At 35.2% G+C, this 25,216-nt stretch overlaps 1 protein-coding gene across 1 annotated transcript; it reads left to right on the top strand.

The window, feature by feature from the left end:
* Window positions 1-919: 919 nt before the first annotated feature.
* On the top strand, window positions 920-20,175 carry LOC121878039 (acetyl-CoA acetyltransferase, cytosolic-like). The gene is made up of 8 exons (XM_042383997.1): window positions 920-1,593; window positions 7,903-8,024; window positions 8,969-9,081; window positions 9,906-10,105; window positions 12,540-12,769; window positions 13,162-13,353; window positions 14,812-14,974; window positions 16,452-20,175. Exons 1-8 carry the CDS (start codon window positions 1,545-1,547, stop codon window positions 16,571-16,573), a joined length of 1,191 nt encoding a protein of 396 aa, XP_042239931.1. The 5' UTR covers window positions 920-1,544; the 3' UTR covers window positions 16,574-20,175.
* The last annotated feature ends 5,041 nt before the right edge of the window (window positions 20,176-25,216 follow it).

Below are 25,216 nucleotides of genomic sequence, written 5' to 3'. Positions count from 1 at the left end.
AGACGGTCCGTCCCTCGTAACGATCTTCAAGAGTGAAGTGCTTCCCCATCTGGAGTACTGTCACCCCGTCTGGTCCCCGAGATATACTAGGGACTGTCAGTTGGTTGAAAATGTTCAAAGAAGGGCCACCAGAGTGGTGCCTGCACTTCGGCACCTCAACTACCCTGAGAGATTGGAGCGCCTGAACTTGCCTAGCTTATACTACAGACGGGCAAGGGGCGACCTAACTGAGGTGTATAAGCATCTCAAAGGGCACTACTCAGTCGAAAGTCCTTACTTGGAGCTGGCGGACGCTCGCCCCACAAGGGGTCACAGCTCAAGATTGAAGAAGCCGCAGGTCCAGAAAACTATGAGGGCAAACTTTTTCGGAGTGAGAGTTGTGAACTCTTGGAACAATCTACCAGAAAGTGTTGTGACGGCACCGAGTGTGAGCTCTTTTAAGACCAGACTTGACCAACACTGGAGCAGGTTCAGGTACATTCAGGAGCCGGTGCATGCCCAGTACTTGCCAACAGTGCGTAACAGAGACGTAACCGATCGCCCAAGCGGTTAACGAGCCGATCAGTGGTGAAGAGGATAAAAGTAAAGTAATGTCTTTGTACTGACCCTCAGTGTGTCACTACTGTATCTAGCTAGCAGCTGTAGCCTGTATGTCTCTAGCCGACAGGTTGACGCCTCCTCACCGGACATGGGAAGGGGGTTGGGAAGGATCTGCATCGAAAATTTGAGAGGAAATTACGTATTAAATTTTTTTTCGAAAGTGCCAAGCTGTCAAGAGGTAATGTCGAAAAAAAAGTGAGGGAACGCCGTTCCCCGTATTCCCCCTCCACTACACCACTGGCTATTATTAATGATTAGGCCATTATAAAGGTAGAAATACAGCTTTGGAGTATTTTTCTGAGCATGCGTAGTAGAAACCATCACCATGTGGTCATCTATCGCAGGAAATTGATCCTCCGCTGGAATTTCCTGCAGGCGACCTCATGAGGACATTATAAAATCATCGAAATATTTCCTCCCGGATAATCTAATACTGGAGAAAAACGTATCAAGATTTATATATATTGTATTTGAGTAAAGCGAATCGTTAAGAACAGTAATGCACTGTGTATAAAATTGTCATCGGGTTAAATGGATTTATATTATCATTTACAACAATTAAAAATTTCTACTGAGACTAATGAAAAATGAATATGTAGCCATGTATAACTGTACCGTACCATTTAAAGAGAATAAACAGCTGACTGCGTTTGAGCTCTGTGGAGTCTGTGGTAGTAAACAACAGTCCATTACGGTACTCGCGTCACTGCGGTGTGGTAACCAACAGTGCAGCTCTCTTGAAGACACGGTGAAGCAGCTAAAGACCGAATTGAAACATCAGAACTACAGAGTCAATTTAGGTAACCCAGTTTAACTGTGCAGAAAAGAAGAGGAGAACAGCAGTTATTCTGTTACTAACTTTTTCTCCAAAGCATATAAAACTGGAGAAATAGCCTAAGGACTGGTTAGACACGTGTACTACCCTGATAGTACTGTAACAAGAAATGGCAGCAAACCGTGTTGTTATAGCATCAGCTGTGCGGACACCTGTTGGTAAGTTTATCCTCAGATTTATTAATATTTGATTCTTAAAGTTTTAGATTCGTTAACAGAGAAGTATCATAGACTGTGAGTCAAGTATCCGACACCTATGGATTAGGATCTATTTCTAACGATTAGGTTAGGCTGGGACCCACTTGACACAACTGCCAGAGTTGGCACTCATATGCCCAACCTTGGTTGTAATGGAGGATTTTACCCTGGGTGACTGTATGAATAAATTTTTTTTTATTTTGCATAATTTAATTGTTCTAATCAAAACTTTTGTGCTTCATTCATTTCCGATCCTCATTTTGGTAAATACTGTATATGGTATTGACCATACATGAAACTCGTTATGGTAATACAGTACTGGAGCAGATGGCTAACACCAGAAGGACTTTTTATTTTAAGTTCAGTAGTTTCTTTTTTCTTTTTCTTTTTTTAGTTCTATATCTACGATCATAAATCATCTGTAGTGGGCAGGATGTGAAGGATTGGGGTGAAAACTGATCATATGACACTAAAATGATGTCTACACGTGCTTTGTACCTTAAAGAATTAATTACAGTATTTACAATAAATATTCAGCCGAAAAATCTGCCTTGTCGGCGTGTATTGCTTGCTTTTTGTTTATGCTCAGACTGAGTGACCCGCTCAGTCTGAATGTACTCTCACTGCCACAAAAAAAAAAAACTAAATTATTCCATGCTTCTTCAAGAAAGTTGCTTTTATTGGTACCAGATATCAAAGTACTGTACTGTGAGTACTTTCTGTTTAGTATAGTGGAGGTCTGTCCCTTGGCTAGGAAGTTAAGCAAGGTTAGGTATGATTCTTTGGTTGGTTAGGTTAGGTTCTATTAGGTTCTATGCATTGTTGTATCATTATTACTATCATCGAAAGAACATCTTTGGAAAAATTAATAAAATCGAGCAAAGTGGTCTGGTGTCAGCGATCTGCTCCAGGATTACTCTCAATATTGATTTGTATATAGGGAGGTAGAGCCCCTCCCCCCAAAAAATACTTTGCAGTACTCTATAGTGCTTTTTTGTGAAATTTTTATTTTACTTTTTTATTACTTTACAATTTCACTTAAAAAACTAAATTTTGATCACACAAAGTGGGCAGGGCTTTGAAGGACAGTAGAGGAAAATTGTGGGGTAAAAACACTGAAAAACTAAGGAAATCTAACCTACAGTAGTACAGAAAATTTTTAAAGGCTTAGAAGTTAAAAACAGGTGCCCAAGTTAAGGAGCCAAGTTAGGAAACTTTTCATTAGAAGAAAAGGGCTTCAGTTTGTCAATAATATCCCCAAAATAGTGGAGGAAATAAATTGAATTTATGTATGGTCAGTGGTTATTTGTCTGGTTAGTAACATTTTGTTATTTCTTCTGTATGCCTGGCATTCCTTCTGATAACCTAATCTTGTTTGCAAGTTACAGAATGAAAACCAGACAATTACTGTACTGTAGCGGAAGTAAGTAGAGGTCCGTGACTGGATAAATAACCGTTTCATTTTGTTTGTCTTAGGCTAGAAGTACACGAAACTTTTGATTCTTCTGTCGCGACGGAGTACACTTGTCTCGTGAGGGGGTAAAGACGTTGTCTGCATCCCTGGAGCGTGAAATTGTCACTCCGAAGGGGGGGGTTTCGCCAGTAGAGAGGGGTCGGGGAAAATGGGAGTCAAAAAACAAGCAGGTCCTGGGAAGTAGTGAAACAGAAGTAGATAATGCTGAAAATATAGTTAGTCATAATAACAAACATCAAAGTAATAAATGTAAAACAGATAGAAACGGAAGAAACATATTGAGTGTTTATTATACTAATAGTAGAAGCCTGTGTAACAAAATGGACCAGCTCAGGGCCATTGTTAGTAAAGAGAACATAGATATAATTGCAATAACGGAAACATGGATAAATTCAAACAGCAAGCATTTTTTAGCAGAATTTCATATTCCAGGATATAACCTGTTTAAATTTGACAGAGTGGGAAGGAGAGGTGGCGGTGTAGCAGTGTATATCAGGGTGTCATTAAAAAGCTGCAATAAATCAAACATTAAAACAAATAGCGACAATGAAAGTATTTGGGTAGAGATTGGTGAGGGCAGTGAATCCGTAGTCATTGGTGTTATATATAGACCACCTAATTTGAGTAGGAACGATGGTAAATTGCTATGGGAGGAAATAAAGAAGGCATCTGATAGAAACAATGTATGTATTCTAGGCGATTTCAACTTTTCAGGCATAGATTGGAAAAATCAACTTAGCGATAGTGAATCTGAAGATTTTCTAGAAGTAGTACAGGATAGTTTTTTATATCAATTCATAAACTCGCCCACTAGAGGAAATAATATCCTCGATTTAGTTCTCAGTAATAATGAAAATTTAGTAAAAGATGTTGGGATTGGAGATGAACTAGGAAACAGTGATCATAAAGCCATATATTTTAACATAATATGGGATGGCAGGAAGAAGGAAAATTCGGCCTTGATCCCGGATTTTAGGAAGGCTAATTACGGTAGCATAAGGAGAGACCTAAGGGATGACCCTATGGTCAAAAGATTAATCCCCCACACCTCCGGAAACTGTCAACTTAGGACGGGATAACCCCGAATTTAATTTAGCAGCTACTTATGAACAATTTATTGCGACAATCAATAATGCCCAAAATAAACACATCCCTAAAAGAAAATTCAGATCGATCGGAACCAACCAAAATGGATGAATAATAGACTCTTAGATCTTCTAGGGAAAAAGAAAGGAGTATATAGAAAAGTTAAGAAAGGCGAAAATTACTTACTTGGTTACTATCAGAACCTAACAAGACAGGTAAAAACAGAAATTAGGAAAGCAAAGAGAAATTATGAAATCAAGGTAGCAAACAAATCGAAAAATAACCCCAAAGCTTTTTATCAACTGTATAAATCAAAGGTTAGAGATACAATAGGTCCCCTTAAAACTACGACAGGAGAAATGACTGATGATGAGTTAGAAATGTGTAGTACGTTAAATAGTCATTTTCGCTCCGTATTCACAAATGAAAACCTAGCACAGTTTCCAGAAGTTCATAAGGTATATAACGACAGTATAGAAAATATGTTGATGAATATCAATATTACTAGTAATGATGTGCTTAAAGTAATTAACAAACTGAAGCCTCATAAATCGCCTGGTCCAGACGAGGTATATGCTAGAATATTAAAAGAATGTAGAGATGAGTTGAGTAATCCATTAGCAGTTTTATTTAATAAGTCATTAGAATCGGGCCTAGTGCCAGAAGCTTGGAAATTTGCAAATGTAGTTCCGATTTTCAAAAAGGGTGATAAATCAATAGCATCAAATTACCGTCCCATTAGTCTCACTTCAATCATAGGCAAGTTGCTAGAGTCAATTATTGCTACAAAAATCAGAAGCCACCTTGAAACATTCAACTTAATTCATTCTTCTCAGCACGGGTTCACCCAGGGACGTTCTTGTCTCACAAATTTGCTTAGCTTTTTCTCAGAAGTATTTGAAGCGGTAGATAATGATAAGTCATATGATATAATTTATTTAGATTTCAGTAAAGCATTCGATAGAGTCCCTCATGAGAGATTGATAAGGAAGGTAGAAGCACATGGAATAGGTGGATCAGTATTAAAATGGATTAGGTCATGGTTAACTGGTAGGAAACAAAGAGTCAGCATAAATGGATTAAAGTCAGACTGGGTGCGGTCAAAAGCGGAGTTCCCCAGGGATCTGTATTAGGCCCTCTGCTGTTTGTTATATTCATTAATGATCTTGATTTAGGCATAACTAGTAGGATTAGTAAATTTGCAGATGATACCAAAATGGGGAGAGTGATAAATTCAGACAGTGACTTTGAACACCTTCAAAGAGATCTAGATACCTTACATGAGTGGTCAGTAGACTGGCAAATGAATTTTAATACTGATAAATGCAAGGTACTACAGATAGGAAGACGAATACAAGCGTTAAGTATAAACTAGGTAACACGGAAATAGAAAACTCAGTTTGTGAAAAAGATCTAGGTGTATTTGTTAGCAACGACTTGAAACCTAGAAAACAATGTATTAGCGTTCGCAACAAGGCAAACAGGATTCTTGGGTTCATATCTAGGTCTGTGAGTAACAGAACTGCTGACATTATCTTGAAACTTTACCTAGCATTAGTGAGGCCACACATGGATTATGCGGTTCAGTTCTGGTGTCCTTATTATAGAATGCACATAGATTCTTTGGAGAGAGTACAAAGAAGAATGACAAAAATGATCCATAATATTAGAAACCTTCCATATGAAGAAAGACTGAAAAGCTTAGGCTTACATTCATTAGAGAGGCGTAGAGTTAGGGGAGATATGATAGAGGTGTACAAGTGGGTAAGTGGGATTAACAAGGGTAAAATGGAAGATGTTCTGAAGCTCAGTAATAACGAAATAACTAGAACAAATGGCTTTAAATTAGATAAATTCCGATTCAGAAAGGATATAGGCAAGCACTGGTTTGGTAATAGAGTTGTGGATATGTGGAATAGGCTACCGAGTGCTATAGTAGGATCGGGGACGCTAGGGAGCTTCAAGACGAAGTTGGATAGGCACATGGAAGTGCTGGGATGGGTGTGAAAGGGATCTGCCCTGTATGGGCCAGTCGGCCTCCTGCAGTATCCCACTTTCTTATGTTCTTATGTTCTTATGTTCTTCAATGTGTTTCAGATCTTAGAATCATAGGGGCAAAAAACTATGGCATAAATAATGTGGGTAATTTTCTAGAATGGGAAGATGTTGAAAACAATGGCACCACTTGTTTTTTTTTAATTTGTTTATTGAACAATTACCGGGTATTACTTACTGTAAATGGGTTATCATAATCTTATAAGAAAAGCCCCTAGTATTTTTTTCCATAGAAGTAGAGGACAGTAAGGAGTTTTTACTTTCAATGCAGCAAGTGTATGTTATTACCCACTGCTGTGTATAAAAACAAACCATCATTAATTATATCTGGTTTTAGCAGGAATGAACAACTGAGTGAAACATACCCAGGCTTGGCAGTACCCATTGGTTTGTTCTACGAAAATGAGACATAGTTACCGATACAGTACATCGTATTGTATCCTCTTCATCACTGATCAGCTTGTTATTTGCTTGGGCAGTTGATCATGTCTGTTATGCACTGTTGACAAATACTGGGTATGCATGGGTCTTTCAGTGACCAGCTGCAGGAGCTTGTCATTACCTCTTCACCACTGGTTGGCTCTCCACAATATAGTCTACTCAAAATATTACAAGTAAAAGATTGGGAAAAGCAAAAGAAATTGTGTTTTACACTGGATTTGTATTGTACTTCCATGGAAGTCATAATTTTTTACCATATTTAACCAATGGCCACCCAACTAGGGATGGTCAAACCAAGGGAAGCAGGCCAGTGGCCTGTGTAGGATCCCTTGGTTGTTCTTGATAATCTTGTCCAGGGCTATTTTAAAGACCATTACTATACTGTAATTACTGTATTGTTCTCCATTCCACAGCAGGTCAGGTTATTTATTGTGTTGAAACTTCAAAGTCAAGCCAAAAAACTGACTTGCAGAAGCTGAATCTGGCATCAGTCCCATGTATGTTTCTATGAAATCTGCCCTTATTGTATCGTGTTAGAAGAGTTGTTAGTCACTGGTATGGCAAAAATGTGGCTACAGTATATTGTACAGTAGCAACTTTCACTTGCCAAAACAAAATAACCCTTTATCCAATTTTTTAAATTTTTGAAGTGAAGGGGGGAGAAAATTGCACTTACACTTCTGGTGCAATAATGATGGGTCTGGAGTAATTATTATGGTGATGCACTAAAATGCAATTTTACCAATCATTGATTACCTCTGGGAATCATGATCCTATTTTGTTCAGTTCCTACCCTGTAAATGTGCATTGACAATAGAAAGGGCACCCAGCTGCATCAAATTGGACTAAAGCTAACTACCATGCTACTGTATCAGGTAATCATAGTTAACCCACGCAAGCTTGAAAAATGGTTGCGAAACGGTTATGATAATGAGTTACTCAGTTAACACAAACTCTAACACAAGACCCCCTCTCCTCTGTATTTGAAATGTTTTATCTGTACTACGTAACAGGTCAAGCATCTTTATAATGTCCCGATAAAACTAATTATCACAGATTGGATTAGGAGATGAAAAGATTTTTTCAGTAATAGGCTTGCACTTATGGAATGTATGCTCATTAAACCAATTAACTTTATTTTTGCATTAAGTCCCATAACAATTTATAAATACTGTTGAATTTATTGAATCTGTAATATTTACTTTGATCAACAGGGTCATTCAATGGAGGTTTGTCATCATTGCGATCTCATGAATTAGGGTCTTTAGTCATCAAAGAAGCATTGTCTCGAGCATCTGTTGTACCAGAAGATGTTTCAGAAGTTCTCCTTGGCCAGGTAAGTATGTGTTTTCTTTATGTATACAGTATATCTCTTCAGCCTTTTATTTAGTATCATATCACAATCTCTTGCATTTATGCACATAATTTATAATTTTTCTTCAGTTATATTCAGTACAATGTTTGTAAATGCATAAGTACATACATCTAAGAGGGCACTTGGAAGTACATGTACAGTAATGCCCATTCCATTTCTGTAAAAAATGGGTTGTTGATACGAAGGTCATCCAGCCATAACACTTGCTTTTAATTTATCGGGTGACAAACACTTTTTAGTAAAAGAAGAAAATGTGTAAAGAAAACATGATGTAAGAATCATTTATAAGTGTAAATGTGATATTTCTCTCTCAATAATGGGTGGAGCAGGCAGGGTGTATTGCCAGCTGAAGAATGGATATTTTAGTCACAATGGATGTCCTTTGTAACCTCTCGGTTCACACTTTTTATAGATCCATTGTTCATCTTCCCCTATAATTATTTATAGCATAGAAATTAACCAGGTTGAAGTAATGGAATGAATTTATGAGCAATAAAGATTCACCACTTCTTTACTAGCTTAGTTTATGAACAGGGTGTGAGAGTTGTAAATTATAAATGAAAATTGATCCTGAAATATCATTTTATAACAGGATGGATTGGGTGACTCGTCCCTTCCTCACCCAGTTGCATGGTTATACAGGTGCTATCTGTCAGAGTGAACACCATTTTTTTAGGTCACATCTGACTTCTGTACCAGTTATAATATATCTAGTCTAGGTAACAGAAGGTGTAAAATAAGAATGATGTAAATTCTGTTAGTTGTGATGTCAGGGCCTTGTACTCTAATGAGTACCTGTACTGTACATTTGCAATGTTTTACATAACCTTAATTATTTTACTAGTGTGGTTTCTTGGTATTTACTAATTTTTTTTTAGGGCTAATAATTCTGTGTCTCTCATCAGGTACTGACTGCAGGAGAGGGTCAGAACCCAGCCCGTCAGGCAGCTGTTAGTGCTGGTCTTCCTTACACTGTCCCAGCTTCAGTTATCAACATGCTCTGTGGGTCAGGCCTCAGGTTAGAAGAAACAGTAGAGTATTTGCACACCTTTGGGAATGACTATGGCAGACATGTAAACTTTGCAAACTAAAGGTTGAATTGTAACTTAGGTGCAATGGAACTTGAGACCTTGAACCCAAAATGTCTGTACTGTACTTGTATAAACAATACCCAAAAGCCATACTGTATACATGCGTATATAGTACGAGTTTTAAGACCAATTTTTTTTAAAGTAGGGGAGTCGGCATGGATGTGAGTAATACTTTCAAAAGGTTCAAGTTGTGCGTATTGGGGCTAAACTGTTATCTGAAAACATGAAGAATATTAACTACCATAACCTACAATTCTTTTTTTTAGTATTGTCAGTTAGCTTTTTGTTCCAGCTTTGATAATTATTTCTTGTGTGCCTGATACATCTATTTAATTATTTCACCAAATAACTAAAATGACAGGCAGGATGACTAATTTTCTAAAACTATTTTAGATTTCCTATCTTTGGACACCTACATTATCAAAGTCATATTGTGGATTATGGATATTTCATAAAAATGGTGTAAGCAGACTAAACCTCAGTTGTCTTAGCTCGTGGTTTTTTGTTCATTCATTGTTCTCCCACCGCTCGTCTCATATGCTCTCCGCTTTGAGGCTGGGAATACTGTACTGGGGAAGGTTGGTCAGTTTACCCATTTGGATTGTAAGACTAAATGTAGTTGATATGGGGGGTCCTGTCTGAGAGCTGTTAACTTTGAGCTCGGTAACAAAAAGGCATTTCAGAGTTAGTATACCATTTTATCCGTGCCTAGGTCCAAACATATGTTGATGATCATTTTGTGTTTGTCCAGATCTGTGTCTATGGGTTACCAAGCAATAAAGTTGGGAGATGCTTCAATAGTGGTGTGTGGTGGCCAGGAGAGCATGAGTCAGGCCCCTCATGCTATACATTTACGATCACCGGTCAAGATGGGGGATGCTACCATGGTAGACATAATGATGAAAGATGGATTAATAGATGCCTTTCATAACTACCATATGGGAGTTACAGGTAAGGACAAGAATTAGCATTTCATTTAACTGCAATACAACATCCCCAAACCAGCAACTTTGGGACTTTAAAGTTTCTGGAAATATATATTAAGATATGAAAATGGGTATGTTAAAGCATTTTTAAAATGGGGAGTGAGCTATGGGTATTGCTAGAGCCCCAGGCATAATTTTTAACTTAATTTTATTTTTTTTAGTAGCTTCACTTAAAGTAAATCTCAATGTTTAACCCTTTAACTGCTATCATTGTCTTTGGCTAATTTACTGAAATTATGCTATTGTTTAAGAACATTGAAATTTGGCACCATGAATTTAAAGCTGTGCACCAAAAATCTTACTAAGAACTTGGCTTTGTTGCCAGGTTACACTTGTTAATGTAGCCACATCCTCCTTTGCCCACGCTGTACCAGGCAGATTTGTGGGCAATATTATGGTTATTTTTCAACCTGTAATTTTGGGTAGATATACCTGTATGTAACTTTTTTTAATTCAGTTACATGCACATAAATCCTACAAACAGAATGTGAAAAAAAAATAAAAAATAAAAAAAAAGTAAAAAATTATCATAAGGTAAACAACATAAAGGGAATAAACAATTCTTAGTGTGTGAGAGCACACACGAGTGTAGGGGAGTGGGGTGTGAAGTGAGGGAGCTCCGTTGCTAGGCAGTTTCTCTACTGGGCTGCATTGGTATGGTGAACATCAAGGCAGCCAGCATTCTACGGACTGCAACGCAATGTTTACTTAACTTTTATAATTTTTGCTTTTTTTATTCCCTTGTTATTGCTGATTATATGAGACATTTCGTGCAACAACCCTGAAATCACAAACGCAAAAACGGAGATAATGAGCGATAAAAGTTTTGAAACCTAGTCTTTGTCCTAACATTGCCTTAATAGTTAAAAAAATAGTGGTGGTTTTGGTCTTATTTTGAAGGTAAAGGCTAGTAGATTAGGAGAAATGTTATAAAAAGAGGCTACAGTTGCTCGAAAGGTAAGTAAACTATGGAAACTATAACCCCCTTGAGTACAGTGCCACCAGATTTATAAAATATATGCAATTATTTCAATAAAAACAAGACAAACTGTCCAATTGATTGTAAGGTCTGGAAATAATGTTAGATATGGGTTTACCAGTAGTTGGCAGAAATGTTAAAAAAATAGAAACGAGTCAATACAAAAATACCTGTATTGATAATTTGTTTTACATAACAAAAAGAAGACACAGAATGTACTATAAAGACTTCCATTAACTGCAGCTTAATCACTGCTTGTGGGGTGTTGTGGGTAGTATTAATATTGCAGACTATTAGGTCATCATCTGCATTGTCTTCATCTGTATCAGCAGGCAAGTCTATACCGGTAATGTAGTTCACGTGGATCATCTGGTCAGTTAATTTAGCATGGTTTACTGCCACAGAATAGTGGTGTTTCTCAGGGAGACTGATTTGAGACAGGTCAAAGGTCTGCTGGTTGTATATGTTTCTCCTCCCCTTTTGAAGATTCACTTGAAGTGGCCGAAGAATGTCGTAGGTATTTTTTATATTACAGCTTTGGTTAAATATATCCAAATACAGAAAAACATTTGCATCCTTAAAGCTTCCACCATTTACTTTTCTTTTTGAGATTTGATTTTACAGCTCTGAAAAATCCAAGAATGACTCCCTGCACCACTGTAAAAGACCTTATAGCTCTAGCACTTTTAATAAGCTCTGCATACCCATCCTGAGTGAACACCACAGTAGCTTTATTTTTTTCTATATTGCTAAAGGCCCAATCACAATGAAGATAAAGTCTCAGAATCATAGAGATGTGTTCAATGGCCATTATTCTTCCCTCATAAATTTTTATTAAACAAGCTAATATCATATTCAATTTTTTTTCTGGCCCTACAATTATCACTAAAGATAACTAGTTTTGTCAGAGAATTGTCAATAAAAATCAATTATATATCTGTAAAGGCATTTGGCAATTTCACAAGAACCATATTTGTTGACATTTTCATTCCAGTTTTCCCAGATTTTATGCTATGAATTCCAAAATTATAAGTCCAAAGTTTCCTCTTATAATATTGGACAATTGTGGATAATTTTGGGGTAGCTAGGACCTGTTGCAGGTCAATACCAGTTGCTGCTAGTGTCATCAACATTGTTTTTGAACAATTTGAATAATTCCTGGCCACTATGTTAACATTTCTGCTAGAAAACTCTCATCTTAGTATATGAGAAAATGGCATTAAGTGTGTAAGAGCTACCATGATTGATGTTCCTTATATGAGGTTAACATTTGTAGTACTGTATTTATGCATATTTAGGACGAGTTTATAAATTACTCATAATTTGTAATTTTTGAATATTAATATTTAAGTTGGTGCTGTACTGTGTTAAAAAATTTACCTACCAATTACAGTACTGTATGTTTGATTTGTCACTGCAGCGGAGAATGTAGCAAAGAGTTGGAATTTAACAAGAGAGCAGCAGGATATTTTTGCCCTCAAGTCTCAGGAAAAAGCAGAGGCTGCTCAACAAGCTGGCCACTTTGAGCAAGAGATTGTACAGGTGGTAATACCAGGGCGGAAAGCTGCAACAGAAGTAAAAGTTGATGAATACCCACGACCTGGCTCTACTTTGGCTGGTTTAACAAAATTGAAACCATGTTTTATTACCGTAAGTACAGTATTTTTGTTTTTTTTCTTTACAATATCGTATTAAAAAATATACTGTATGTATATGATTTAACATAAAATTATTGAGGATCAGTGTAAATTAAGTGATAAGGCATAAATTACTTAGGCAGAAACATGAAAAACACAAAAGATTGGTTTCTTTCTTTATACTGTACTGTACTGCATTAATATACCAACTTGCCTTGTCAAATTACCTCCATGTTGAGTGTCTTTTTTATGATAACTGACAAAAGTCATGGTAATGTAGTCATTTCAAATTTTTAATAACTTTTATTTTAAACCATTCTTCAAATATATGCTAAAGTGACAGATGCATATGTTATTACAGTCAGTTCTTGTGTGTCTTATGTTTAATTAATGTTCTTATTACAGGATGGTACTGGCACTGTGACCCCAGGAAATTCATCCGGTATTAATGATGGTGCTGCAGCTTTGGTGTTGATGAGTGAGAGTGAAGCTAAACATCGAGAGATCAAACCCCTAGCCTCAGTTGTGTCCTGGGCACAGGCAGGTGTAGACCCTGCTGTTATGGGTACTGGGCCAATTCCTGCTGTTAAAGCTGCTGTGAGTTTATTCTGGTTTAAAAATCAAAAGCTTATACATACTGTAGTATTGGTTTACATTTAAAGAATTTGTATGTCATAAAAGAGGTGTCTGAAGAATAATTGATAAAGAGGGAGTTTGTATAGACACATTTAATGGCTAAAAAGAAATTAAAAAATGTGTACATTTTGTTAATTCTCTTAACAAAATGTACACATTAATCAATTTCTTTTTAGCCATAAAGTGTGAATTTGGGAATAAATGAAATATAGAAAGTGAAATACTGTACTGGTAAATTCTCAGAAATAGATCAAGTAAATTTGGGCGATACAGTAAGAAGGGCATACAGTACTGTGGTATGAAGCACAGGTATTCTTTGAGTGACAGAAATTTGCATTCTATACCAAAAGGTATAGAATAAATTTTGAGATACAGAAGAAAAATTTACATTAAAGGAAAACTCCTCTGGAAGATTCTGGAGTTAAAAGATAATGAGAAAATGTAGGTCTTCCCAATCTCTACAGTAAAATGGCCATAATTCATACCCCTCAAATTCAAAATCACTTGTAATTCATAATGTTTTGCCGGTATGAAATTTTTTAATGTTTGGTAAATTTTTAAAATACAAGACTTAAAAAGCAAACTTGTTAACATTGTAAAATGAAAATGTGCTTTCATTTTGCAGTCAGTAGCAGTTTAAAGACTTATGATATGTCTTTTAAAGCGCAGTTCACTTCTTTTCATAGCCAGAATTCATCTTTATCTGCTGCAATCCATGCTCAGTACAGCTGCAGTATTGTATAGAGTAAACACTGTCCTGATAACATTACTTAGGCATTGGTATTTATGAAAACTGGCATACTGATTAGCTTATGGGTTCTTGCTTTGGCTAATGAATGAAGTGAGGGGTAACTTTGCAGTTTAAGGATTCTGCTTTGTTTTATAACAATGTTTTTAAGTGCCAATGATAAGAACACACTAAAAGGGTTCCAGTCAAAACAAATTCTTCAAACATAACCTAACTACAGGTTTTGTTTTAAGGAATCAGCTTCTTTTTTTTTCTTTTGCTAGAGTATCTCCATTAAAACAGAAATAAGAGGTTACAAATAATGTCCTTTGTGTGATAACTTAAAGAGAAGTGGAGTTAAAATTTAGTTATTAAATGCAGTAAACTCGCCATGCATATAAAAAGGATTGAGTGAATAAAATTAAAAGTTATGAAGATATTGGGAAAAGAAGGAGGGAAAGTTAGATGGGGATCCTTGGTGATGCAAACAAGACTTGCCTTTTGATTCCCTATGTATTGTTTCTGGGTATTTACTGTACCAGGTTTCTTTGATATATAACATTTCTTTTATTACACTCGGATGTGTGTGTTTGTAAAATACTGAATACATTTCTTGTTGTTTACTCTAAAAATAAGCTTTTGGTATTAGAACCATTGTCACTGTTAGAGTTTAACAAGTTTTTCTTTTTTAGTTAAAAAAAGCTGCCTGGGGCATAGATGAAGTGGATTTATGGGAGCTAAATGAAGCATTTGCTGCACAAAGCTTAGCAGTCATCCAAGAGCTTGGCATTTGTATGGAGAAAGTTAATGTAAATGGTGGTGCCATTGCTTTAGGCCATCCAATTGGAGCTTCAGGTAGGAATATTAACAACTGTTGAAGGGTTGCTAGAGTACTACTGTACTAAGGAAGGTTAAAGGCATCTCCCAATGGCCTCGTGTTAAATCTTCATTAAACTGTTCAGTCACTATTTAGGTTTACATCACCTGATCGACTCAACAAGTATGGAAGCAAAGGAAAGAAAAAGTTTCACGTCAAATTAGTCCCAATCATAGTAGCCAACATCTAAATTGCCATCTACTTTTAAAATAAGGCCGTTTGTGTTTCTCTTTCTCACATATATACAGGGTGTCTATAAAGTCTGTGCGCAGTTTAAAATGTTACTAACTTCAGTTCTATATTAGATAAAAACTATGTAAAATGTAATCTCCTCCAACTACAAATCACTACTGATGCATTTTTCCGTATTCTTTCACTTCCCATTCCCCTAGTTACCTTGTACAGTATGTCCATACTGCCTAAGCAAACCCAATCTGATTCCTGCCTGACACTTATTTCACTTTCAAATTTACTTAATATACTCTATCTGTATTTCTTATTCTTTACTTTCAGTTTGCTTACATTATGCTCTCACATACAAAATTTTTCTTACTTCAATTTATTATATTCTGTTGCATCTTAAAAAGTTCTTGGTTCATGACTGTAGGATGATTTATGCTCACCAATTCCTCTGTCCATTCTCTTTCACATTTTTCAATCCACCTATTACTCTCTGGCATTCTCCTACGGTGTCAGTGCATTACTTACCAGTTCATTTGCAGACACTTTCACTTCCTGATATCTGAAGCCCTCCACTTTCTCCATTCAATCCCCATTCCAGTAAATTTTCATTCCCTCTTGCCTCCCTTCTGTACTAATTTTCAGTGCTTTATTTTTGTTTACATTGATTATTAATTTTCTTTGAGTACACACCTCCAAACTCATTCTCTAACTCTCATAACTTTTCTTGTAAGGCTAACTACAAGAGTAATCTGCAAACAGCAGCGGACTTACCTCTCGTTTACATCCCATATTATTATTCGCCTTGGTGACATAACACGTCATTGGCACCCACCTTTTCTGACAGCTTATCTTTACACACACTTCAATCTCCCTATAAAATCTCTGGACAGCATTTGGCAGTCTGATGTTGATCTCATACAATTCTATACATACTTCCCAAATAACTTTTTTTTTTTTTATTATGTGCTCTTCATTGTAACAAAACTACAGTGTCCTGAAGTACAGTAAACTCACTCCAAAAAGTATCTTTATAGGGGGGTCTGATTAGTTTCAAAATGAACACCGCAACTCCTGTTGTCTTGGTAGGGTTGTCAAAATTCATTGTCCTTTGTGTCATATTGTCTCACAAAATTGTAAAGATATTTTTTGGAGTGTACTACATGAATGACATTTATTTTCATTCCTTAATTAATTTTGTTTTTTAGGTTTGCTGTACCTGTACACTGAAATCATTTCAAGTTCTACTTAAATTATTTTTTTTTACATTTTCAGGTGCAAGGATTCTTGTGACATTGCTTCATGCAATGTTACGTCTTAACAAGAAGCGAGGAGTGGCATCTTTGTGTGTAGGTGGGGGAATGGGTATTGCTGTGTGTGTAGAGCGCTTCTCATAGTATATATATTGTTCTAACTTTATAATGACCTTTCTAAACTTTGCCAAGATGCTTTTTGAGCAATCTCATTGTGTAGAAACTATATTTTATTTTTCCAAAAATAAAAAACTTCCTAATTTTTGGAAAAATTAATTTAGCATATTAAAGCTCAAATATAGTGCCTTTAATCTGTCATAAAGCTAGTTTTTAAAACCATTAATTTTTATTAGTTAATTTAGAGGTAAACTCCAGGCCCCTCTTTTCCCTGTCATTACAAGTGCTTTACATAAAATTAGTAAAGCTGAAAACAAATATTTTGGGGTGCAAAATTTTATCATAAATAATATTTTTAAAAAGAATATTAGGAAAAATTTCCCCAATTAGATCACTTAACATGATGTTATACAGGATAATCATACAGCAGTTATAGGGACCCTTCATAGCCTTAACTTCCAATTGGAATGGTAAATGTTGATTTAAGACAACTTTATAAGTGAAGCTTTTAATAAAAATTCCTACAGAGTTTGAACAAAATTAAGCTTGGAGTTTTGGACAAGGAAACATTAAGTTTTGTTCAGTTTGTGGTAATCATTGTTGATGGCAGACAATAAGGTTGAACTTGGTTTGGAAGAAGAATGATCAAGGAACATTTCTTCAAAATTTTTAAACAATTGACTTAGTAGTAGCAGCGGCTTTTAAACTGGGGGGCGCATTTCAATATTTCAAAGTGTGCATGAAAGCCAAGGGAAAGTGATAAACATATCCCCGACTGAATATATTCCCATTTATATAAACAGAGTTATATACACAGAACACTAACTGAAGTTAATTGTATGGATAATTATTGCATGCAAGATAAATAAGGCATGCTCTCTTAACACTGTATCACTGCCTATGTAAGGTACCCCTTGGTAGCCAATTGACTTTCAAATGTGAGACGTTAAGGTACCACTTCTACCAGGTAGCATACCTTCAGGTTTGAGAAGTGTATTTTAGTTTGATATATATATATATTTTTTTTTCACGATGATTATATTAAATACTTTTGATTTTCAGTTGCTTATTTATCAGATGTAATGGTTTCTTGCCCTTGTGTGTGTGTGGTGGTCTTTTTTTTGTGAAAACATGCAAAACTTGTGGATTTTTTCAATAGTAGTATAATATTTCTGTCAATCGTTGTGTTACATAAAAGTATATGTATATCATCTTATATTTAGGTGATGCAATTGAGACGTCACATAAAGCAGGGGCGTAAGTGCCTATTAAATGTTGCACATACATGAGCTCTGGCATAGAAAAGGTGTAAGTGCTCTGTCTTGTGATGATAGGTATTCTGCAGATTGCAGTTGCCTGGTTTCCAAAAATCATCAAACACCATTTTGATGTCTGCTTCTCTGATCTCAAAACATTACTAATTGCAGGTACAAGGGGGGCCCACACATACAGCTGCCACATGCTATGGTGTAAGCTTTGGGTATAAGTACGTATACCAATTGACAGAGAATTGAAAATAGAAAAAAGGGAAACCCGTTATCTCATATTTGCACATTTGGCGCTACCGTAGTTCCCGTGCTTCAATTGTTTGAAGAACGGAGTTATTTGACAATGAGAAAAGTTCATTGGGCTTTCTCTATTCTGTTTCCCTGTTGCTTTTTTATCAAATGCATCGACTCCTTGCCTGTGGTCATTATGTGTTTGAGGTGTAATCTCATAATTTTGGGGCAAAACTATCTAAAGATCCCCCCCCACCCCCAATAGTCACCTTGTATTTTATATCGAATCTATGCAAGCAAGTATTATGAGTGATCGTTCTTTTTTCTAACACATATCTTTGTGAGGCAAGGTTTTTATTGCTTCTTGTTGTGAAGATTTAAGTTTTGTAACAGGCTGAGTGTTGATAGCAGCATGCAGAGTGATCCTTTATTTGAACCCACCAAGATTCAAATGCTTAAGGGTAGGTAACAGTTCCTACTTTCCCATTGAAATCTGATTGTGGGCTTTTATTCATAATCGAGCTTTTGAAAATATTTGATTCACATTTAGGGTACAGTATGTATGTTTTTGTTAGTTTATACAAGATATTTGTGGAGAAGAAGCAGGCCTAACCTTCCTCACAATTAATTTGTGAAAATATTGCATTCTCTCAGCAATACTGTACAAGTTTTGTTTTTTTGTTCTTTGGGGTTCACAGGGTGCCACTGGTTGAAGGTTAGTGTTTGGATGTGCAGCTCCACAAAGGTTAAGAACTGTAGATTTAGAGAGCAATTGAACTGACAATCAAAACATATATTTTTCCACTTTTTCCATACAGGCCTTTTCCTACTATGATGATGGGTGGTTGGACAAGGTATAGATCTGCTAATTCTTAATATTCAATAGCTTGTGGGTTGTCCCACTCTTGCCAGGTTGTTAGCCCACGTAAGATTTGTTCCTCCATTGACAAAAGGCATCTAGAACGCAGGAGTACTCAGATTGAAATTGGAAAATTTGTCATGTTAAAAATAATTTGGTATGAGGTGGCAGTACAAGAGCATCCATTAGATTTTAAACCCTATAGGTGTCAGAAATACATTAGATTTGTACTTTCAGAACAGGTACAGTTTTATGTAGTTAATTTGTTTATTTTGGGTAACAAAACATGAATTCTCATATTTTGTCAGTGTATACTTACAGGTATTTTGAGCAGTTCAATGGATCTTTGCATCTTTGTATGAATGACCACATACTTTAAAAAGGTATGTCACAACATTCCTATGTTTTAAAAAATTCTTTGATTTTAAAATGCTCTTTAATTATTTATTAATTATATTTTACATTTAATACTTGGTTTTCATAAAATGTTTCCGGTGGAAAGCCCAAAATGGATTTGGAGATGCTGTGATATATGCAGTGCTGTGACTGTAATAAGAAAACATGTGTTTTGATGTTACCTGACCGAGATTAATAATTAGTTTCATCTTTTAATCAAGACATTTTGTTCCATGCCCTCTGTGTGTCAGCATAGACATCGGATAAAATGTTTGGGTTACATCTACTTCCTAGTGAAAATCAATAGTAGTTTTATGTCATTGGCACTGGAGTAGCATATTCTACTTTGTTTGGATGGAAGGGTGTTGTCCTGTGTGCCCCCACCAACATTGCAGGGTTTCTCTAGGTACTCCAGTTTCCTCTTTTATTAATAATGGACTCGTGAAGATACAAGTTAAAAAGAAAATCGGCTATTTCTCACCAATTTTATCTACCGGGAGTTGATCATTACATTGACTTTCCATTACATTCCAAGAAAATTGAATTTCAGCTTTTAAGAGAATAGAATAGGTGAAGCTGATGTGGTAAAGTACTAGTCTATTTTGAGATGTTAAAGAATTAACAACTTAATGAGTGAAAATTATAAGTCAGTGTAAGAGATTAATTAATGGCAAGACACATACAGGTATGACAATAAAACAATTGTTGTAATTAAGTTTTGGATAGTTACTCTCATGTTTTATTGGACCTGGCATAGCCCAACTCACTAGGTGCATAAAAATATCTTCATCCATTCATTTATTGGGGGGGGTAATTATCTTTTTAACCTTTGTTTATTGTAAAGGGTTGTGTTATATTAAAGCCATATTAATTAATTTTTTTGTTATTCCATGTTCTTGTCTGTAAGAGCTTTTAAAAATATATTAGTGTATTTTAGGAAGTGACAGTGTAAGTGAGAATTGATAATGTATGTGACTGTTTGTTTGTTGTAGGTGATACAAGTAGTTCTGTATTTGAAAACACTTTCACTACAGTATTACCCCGCTTTACGCGTTTTTTTTTAACGCGTTTCCACGTTTACGCGGTACCCTGCCAGACCCGGAATGCTCACTTTACGCGGTGCATGTACTCTTTTATGCGGAGAGCAGGGTGCGCACAAGGTCACCCAGTCATCAAAACATTACCGAGTTCTTCACCCACCACAGCCGGCCCAAGTCAGTGATAGTGAGGATATGGACTTTGAGGGGTTTGACAAAGAAGCCCTGCAAGCCTCTGTGGTGGATAGTGATACAAGTGAGGGCCAATAATCTGCCCTCTGCCTCGGAACCATCCCCGTGTGCCCAGCCATCTTTTCTACTAATGTAAGTGTTAAAAAACCTAATTTTATTGATATTTCTCTTAATTATTAATTGTGTGTGTGCATACCATCATAAAATTAAGAAGTTATTTTTACTACAACATAGGTATTGTGTCTGAAAAAGTGGAGTTTGATGGTCGGCCCGGTCTCTATTTCAATTAATCCCATATGTTATGTTGTTCACTTTACGTGTGCCTCCGTGGGTTCAATTGACCGGGTAAAGTACACTGTATATGAATTAAATTTTCTTGTAATAAACTATGGAATGAGGTGGGATACATTCCTTGCTGGAATTTTGGGTGTATTTGGGCTGATTTTTCCTACAGAAACTAATAAATTACTAAGAAAATAGGAAATACAGTATATAAATATAATATAAAGCAATAAAAACTACATGCAAGTACTCGCTGAACAAATGAAATACTGTAGAATTCAGTTTAAAGAGCTTCGTGTTTTATGGTATGAAGATTAGGTGTGTGCATGCTCATCCTTTCATGGCCCTTTGTCAACTGGCCACCACCAGATACACCCACATTTTTTTTTTCTTCTACTGAAAATAAAACTATGTATAAACATCAGGAGTAAATTGTGATAATGAATGATTTATTGATGCATCTATGTTTCCCTTTCACAGCCATGTATCAATTGACATGTGTCTGCATGCCTAATAGGTTCTCACGCAGGTTTAATTTTTTTACCTACCTTTGAACAGTACAGTACAGCATTGCAAAAATACAAAACATAATAAAATGTTTTGGTTATAAAAATGAAATTGCTATAAAAGCAAATAATGTGATATGCAATAAACAAAGATTACCTGTACTGTATGTATAATGAGTGCGAATTTGAAGAAATGTGCTGAAGTTGGATTATTGTAGGAGGTTCAGCACGTGCCACTCTGCTGTGAAATAGGTTACAGAGATAAAATATTGAATACAATGAAATACACTCGGTAAATTTGTGTTGAAAGTAATTTTGTTGGTGCTAATGAGTAAATATATTGCAGTACTGACCAAGTTGTGAATATTAAATGTGGCTTTATCTTTGCATATTCCAAGATCAATTGTTTCATTGTGTATGCATTTGTATATACGTGGACAATACAGTACAGGCAGTCCCCGGGTTACGACCGAGTTCTGTTCCTGGGGATGTTCTCAAGTCAAAACACGTAAGTGCATACCGTACATACAGAACAATGTTTAAAATCCTTTAAGTCCTTATATACATCTAAAATCACTTAATTTAAGAGAAAAGAAATAGACAACATACAGTAAATGAAAGTAAAAAGATAAGTCCTAGGTAAATATAATACTGTAAATTTCAATTTTACCCTTGTTCATATATGCGGATGTTCGTAAGTTGGCCGTTCATAACCCGGGGATTGCCTGTACTCTGTAGATGTTTACATTTATTATACAAATTAAATAAATATATTTTAATATGATTAGTCCATGCTTGTTATCTCATTTGAACTTGTCTTCCAAATATAAAGTAGGAGAGATTTATTTTACTATGATAAATTGATGAATTCCATAACACAGTTTATAATTAATTGTAAACTGTTAAATTAGGGTTAATTGGTCGTTTTACAGTACACCTGTAGTTGATTCCTCTGAAATTGAGCTTTCCAGTGATAAGTATAATTAATAACTATTTGCAATTTTTTGGTGAACAGTCATGTGTTAGTTTGTTGTGAAAATGAAAGGTGACTGAAGCCTTTAATCATGTTGTTATTGTTGAGAGTTTATACTGCTATAATGCATTCCCGTAGTTTTATGTAAATAAACATTTTGATGTGCAATCTCAAACTACAGTATTGTTATAACTAAACTAAGAATTTTTTACTTTTTATTAATGCTAATCTTAGGTAATGTAAAATGAGGTAACATTCCTACTCCTTGGGTAATTTTGCATTAAAACCAGTGAATATTGCATTTACTGTTAGTAGTAAGAATATGCAATTATAACAAAATTATGTGTATCTCAATGCCAGGGCCTAGAAAAGGTTTGGCTTCCTGATTTCTAAAAAAATTGAAGGTCAATCTTCCTGGAGGAATAAAAAAAACCCTCTTCCTCCTAAAACCAAATATTCCTGTTTGGATATGAAAAGTTGGTTATCTGTGTGGCATTCAAGATACTAGACATTTTCAGGCCCTGATTGTAATGTGATATTTTTCCATATTTGATGATTTTGTGAAGCAGTATAATAGAAAAACATTTTACTTTACAAAAAGTTTTGCAATTTGCTGTTCATCAGAATTCTCTTTCGTTAGGAATGCAGGACCTGATCCAACCTTAGTTTAGACACCTTTACACTTCATGAATCAATACAACCAGTTTTATAAGCTTGGATCAGGCCCTGGAGTTGTTTGGTTAATGGAAACTGTTTGCTACAGTTGCTTTTATGTTCCGAGATTATTTGGTTAATTACTAATCCTTTAAGAGCCCTCATTAGTTAATATATGGTTATGTAGTGGTTTATGGTTTATAAAGATTTTTTTAAATTAATTTTGCATTTTCTTAAAAGTATTTTGTATCAAAAATACAGTACATGTACTTACCTCTTTCATGTGTGATATCCATATGTCCTGAAAGAAGGTTCATTATTATGAACTTTTCTTTCTCCTGGCAAAGAGCTCGTGAGTGCTCGAGACATTCCAAGACGTTTAAGGATGTTATTTACCATTCAGGTATTTAGTCTTTTAAACAGGCATTGTCCTCAACCAATCATGCACCTCATCCTCTGTGACTAATGCATTCTAGTGATTGTCACTGATAGACTAGTTGCCAGTTATAATTTAAAGTTTTATCCTTAAATCATGTCCACTGGTGTAGGTGACTGCATCTAACATCAATAGACATGCTCATTTCCCACCGAGACATATAAATGTGTATGATGCTACTGCAATTTGTTCTAAAAGTGTAATGTAAACAGAATGAATATTGAAACTTATTAATTATCAGGTAAATAGGTAGGCAATAATTACTATTAAAAGTGAAACCACCAGATTTACAGTACATAAAGTACCACTGCAATAAGAATTTTAGATGGCCACCCAAAATTTCCTATTAAGTTACAAAGGTGGACACGCCCAACTTTTTTTTTTTTTTTGCTGCAACTATAACTCTGCTGAAATAGTTGAGCAGCAATGCGCAACTTTATAAAAGAAGAAATAAACAAATACTGAAATAAAAAATATTCCCTATTTATAAGTAAAACAAAATATAATTGATACAAAAAAGTTAATATTACTACTGAGATTTTGAACAAAATCTATTTTTTGGACGAAATTGTAAGGCTTACCCCTTACAGGATTTTTGGCCAAAAATATTTTTTCTCTCAGAACTAAAATATAATGTGCCTAACTATTTAAGTACACCCAGAATAATACACAAGCACCAAGAAATGACCTCGAAAACCCATAAGTGGCGAGTAATTAAAATATTCTAAAAATTATTTGAACAAGTTATAATCAAGATATCAAATTTTGGTTAACAGATCCTTAAGCAGCACATTCAGGAGTACCTATACTGAAATTTTGAACAAAATCCATTTTTTGCCCGAAAATGACAAAAATTGTAAGTCTATTGCCTTAAAGGATTTTTGGCCAAAAATACTTTTTCTCTCTGAACTAAAATTTAATGTGCCTAACTATTTAAGTACATCCAGAATAATACACAAGCACCAAGAAATGACCTCGAAAACCCATAAGTGGCGAGTAATTAGCATTGCAAAAGTAATTAAAATATTCTAAAAATCATTTGAACATTTTCTAAAAGCCATTTGAACAAGTTATAATCAAGATATCAAATTTTGGTTAACAGATCCTTAAGCAGCACATTAAGTAGTACCTATACTGAAATTTTGAACAAAATCCATTTTTTGGCCGAAATGACAAAAATTGTAAGTCTAAGCCTTAAAGGATTTTTGGCCAAAAATACTTTTTTCTCTCTGAACTAAAATTTAATGTGCCTAACTATTTAAGTACATCCAGAATAATACACAAGCACCAAGAAATGACCTCGAAAACCCATAAGTGGCGAGTAATTAGCATTGCAAAAGTAATTAAAATATTCTAAAAATCATTTGAATATTTTCTAAAAGCCATTTGAACAAGTTATAATCAAGATATCAAATTTTGGTTAACAGATCCTTAAGCAGCACATTCAGGAGTACCTATACTGAAATTTTGAACAAAATCCATTTTTTGCCCGAAAATGAAAAAAATTGTAAGTCTATTGCCTTAAAGGATTTTTGGCCAAAAATACTTTTTCTCTCTGAACTAAAATTTAATGTGCCTAACTATTTAAGTACATCCAGAATAATACACAAGCACCAAGAAATGACCTCAAAAACCCATAAGTGGCGAGTAATTAGCATTGCAAAAGTAATTAAAATATTCTAAAAATCATTTGAACAAGTTATAATCAAGATATCAAATTTTGGTTCACAGATCCTTAAGCAGCACATTCAGGAGTACTATACTGAAATTTTGAACAAAATCCATTTTTTGGCCGAAAATGACAAAAATTGTAAGTCTTATGCCTTAAAGGATTTT

Source organism: Homarus americanus, unplaced genomic scaffold (assembly GCF_018991925.1).
Source record: "Homarus americanus isolate GMGI-L3 unplaced genomic scaffold, GMGI_Hamer_2.0 scaffold45562, whole genome shotgun sequence".
Lineage (NCBI taxonomy): Eukaryota > Metazoa > Arthropoda > Malacostraca > Decapoda > Nephropidae > Homarus > Homarus americanus.
This window is presented reverse-complemented; position numbering and strand designations above follow the sequence as displayed.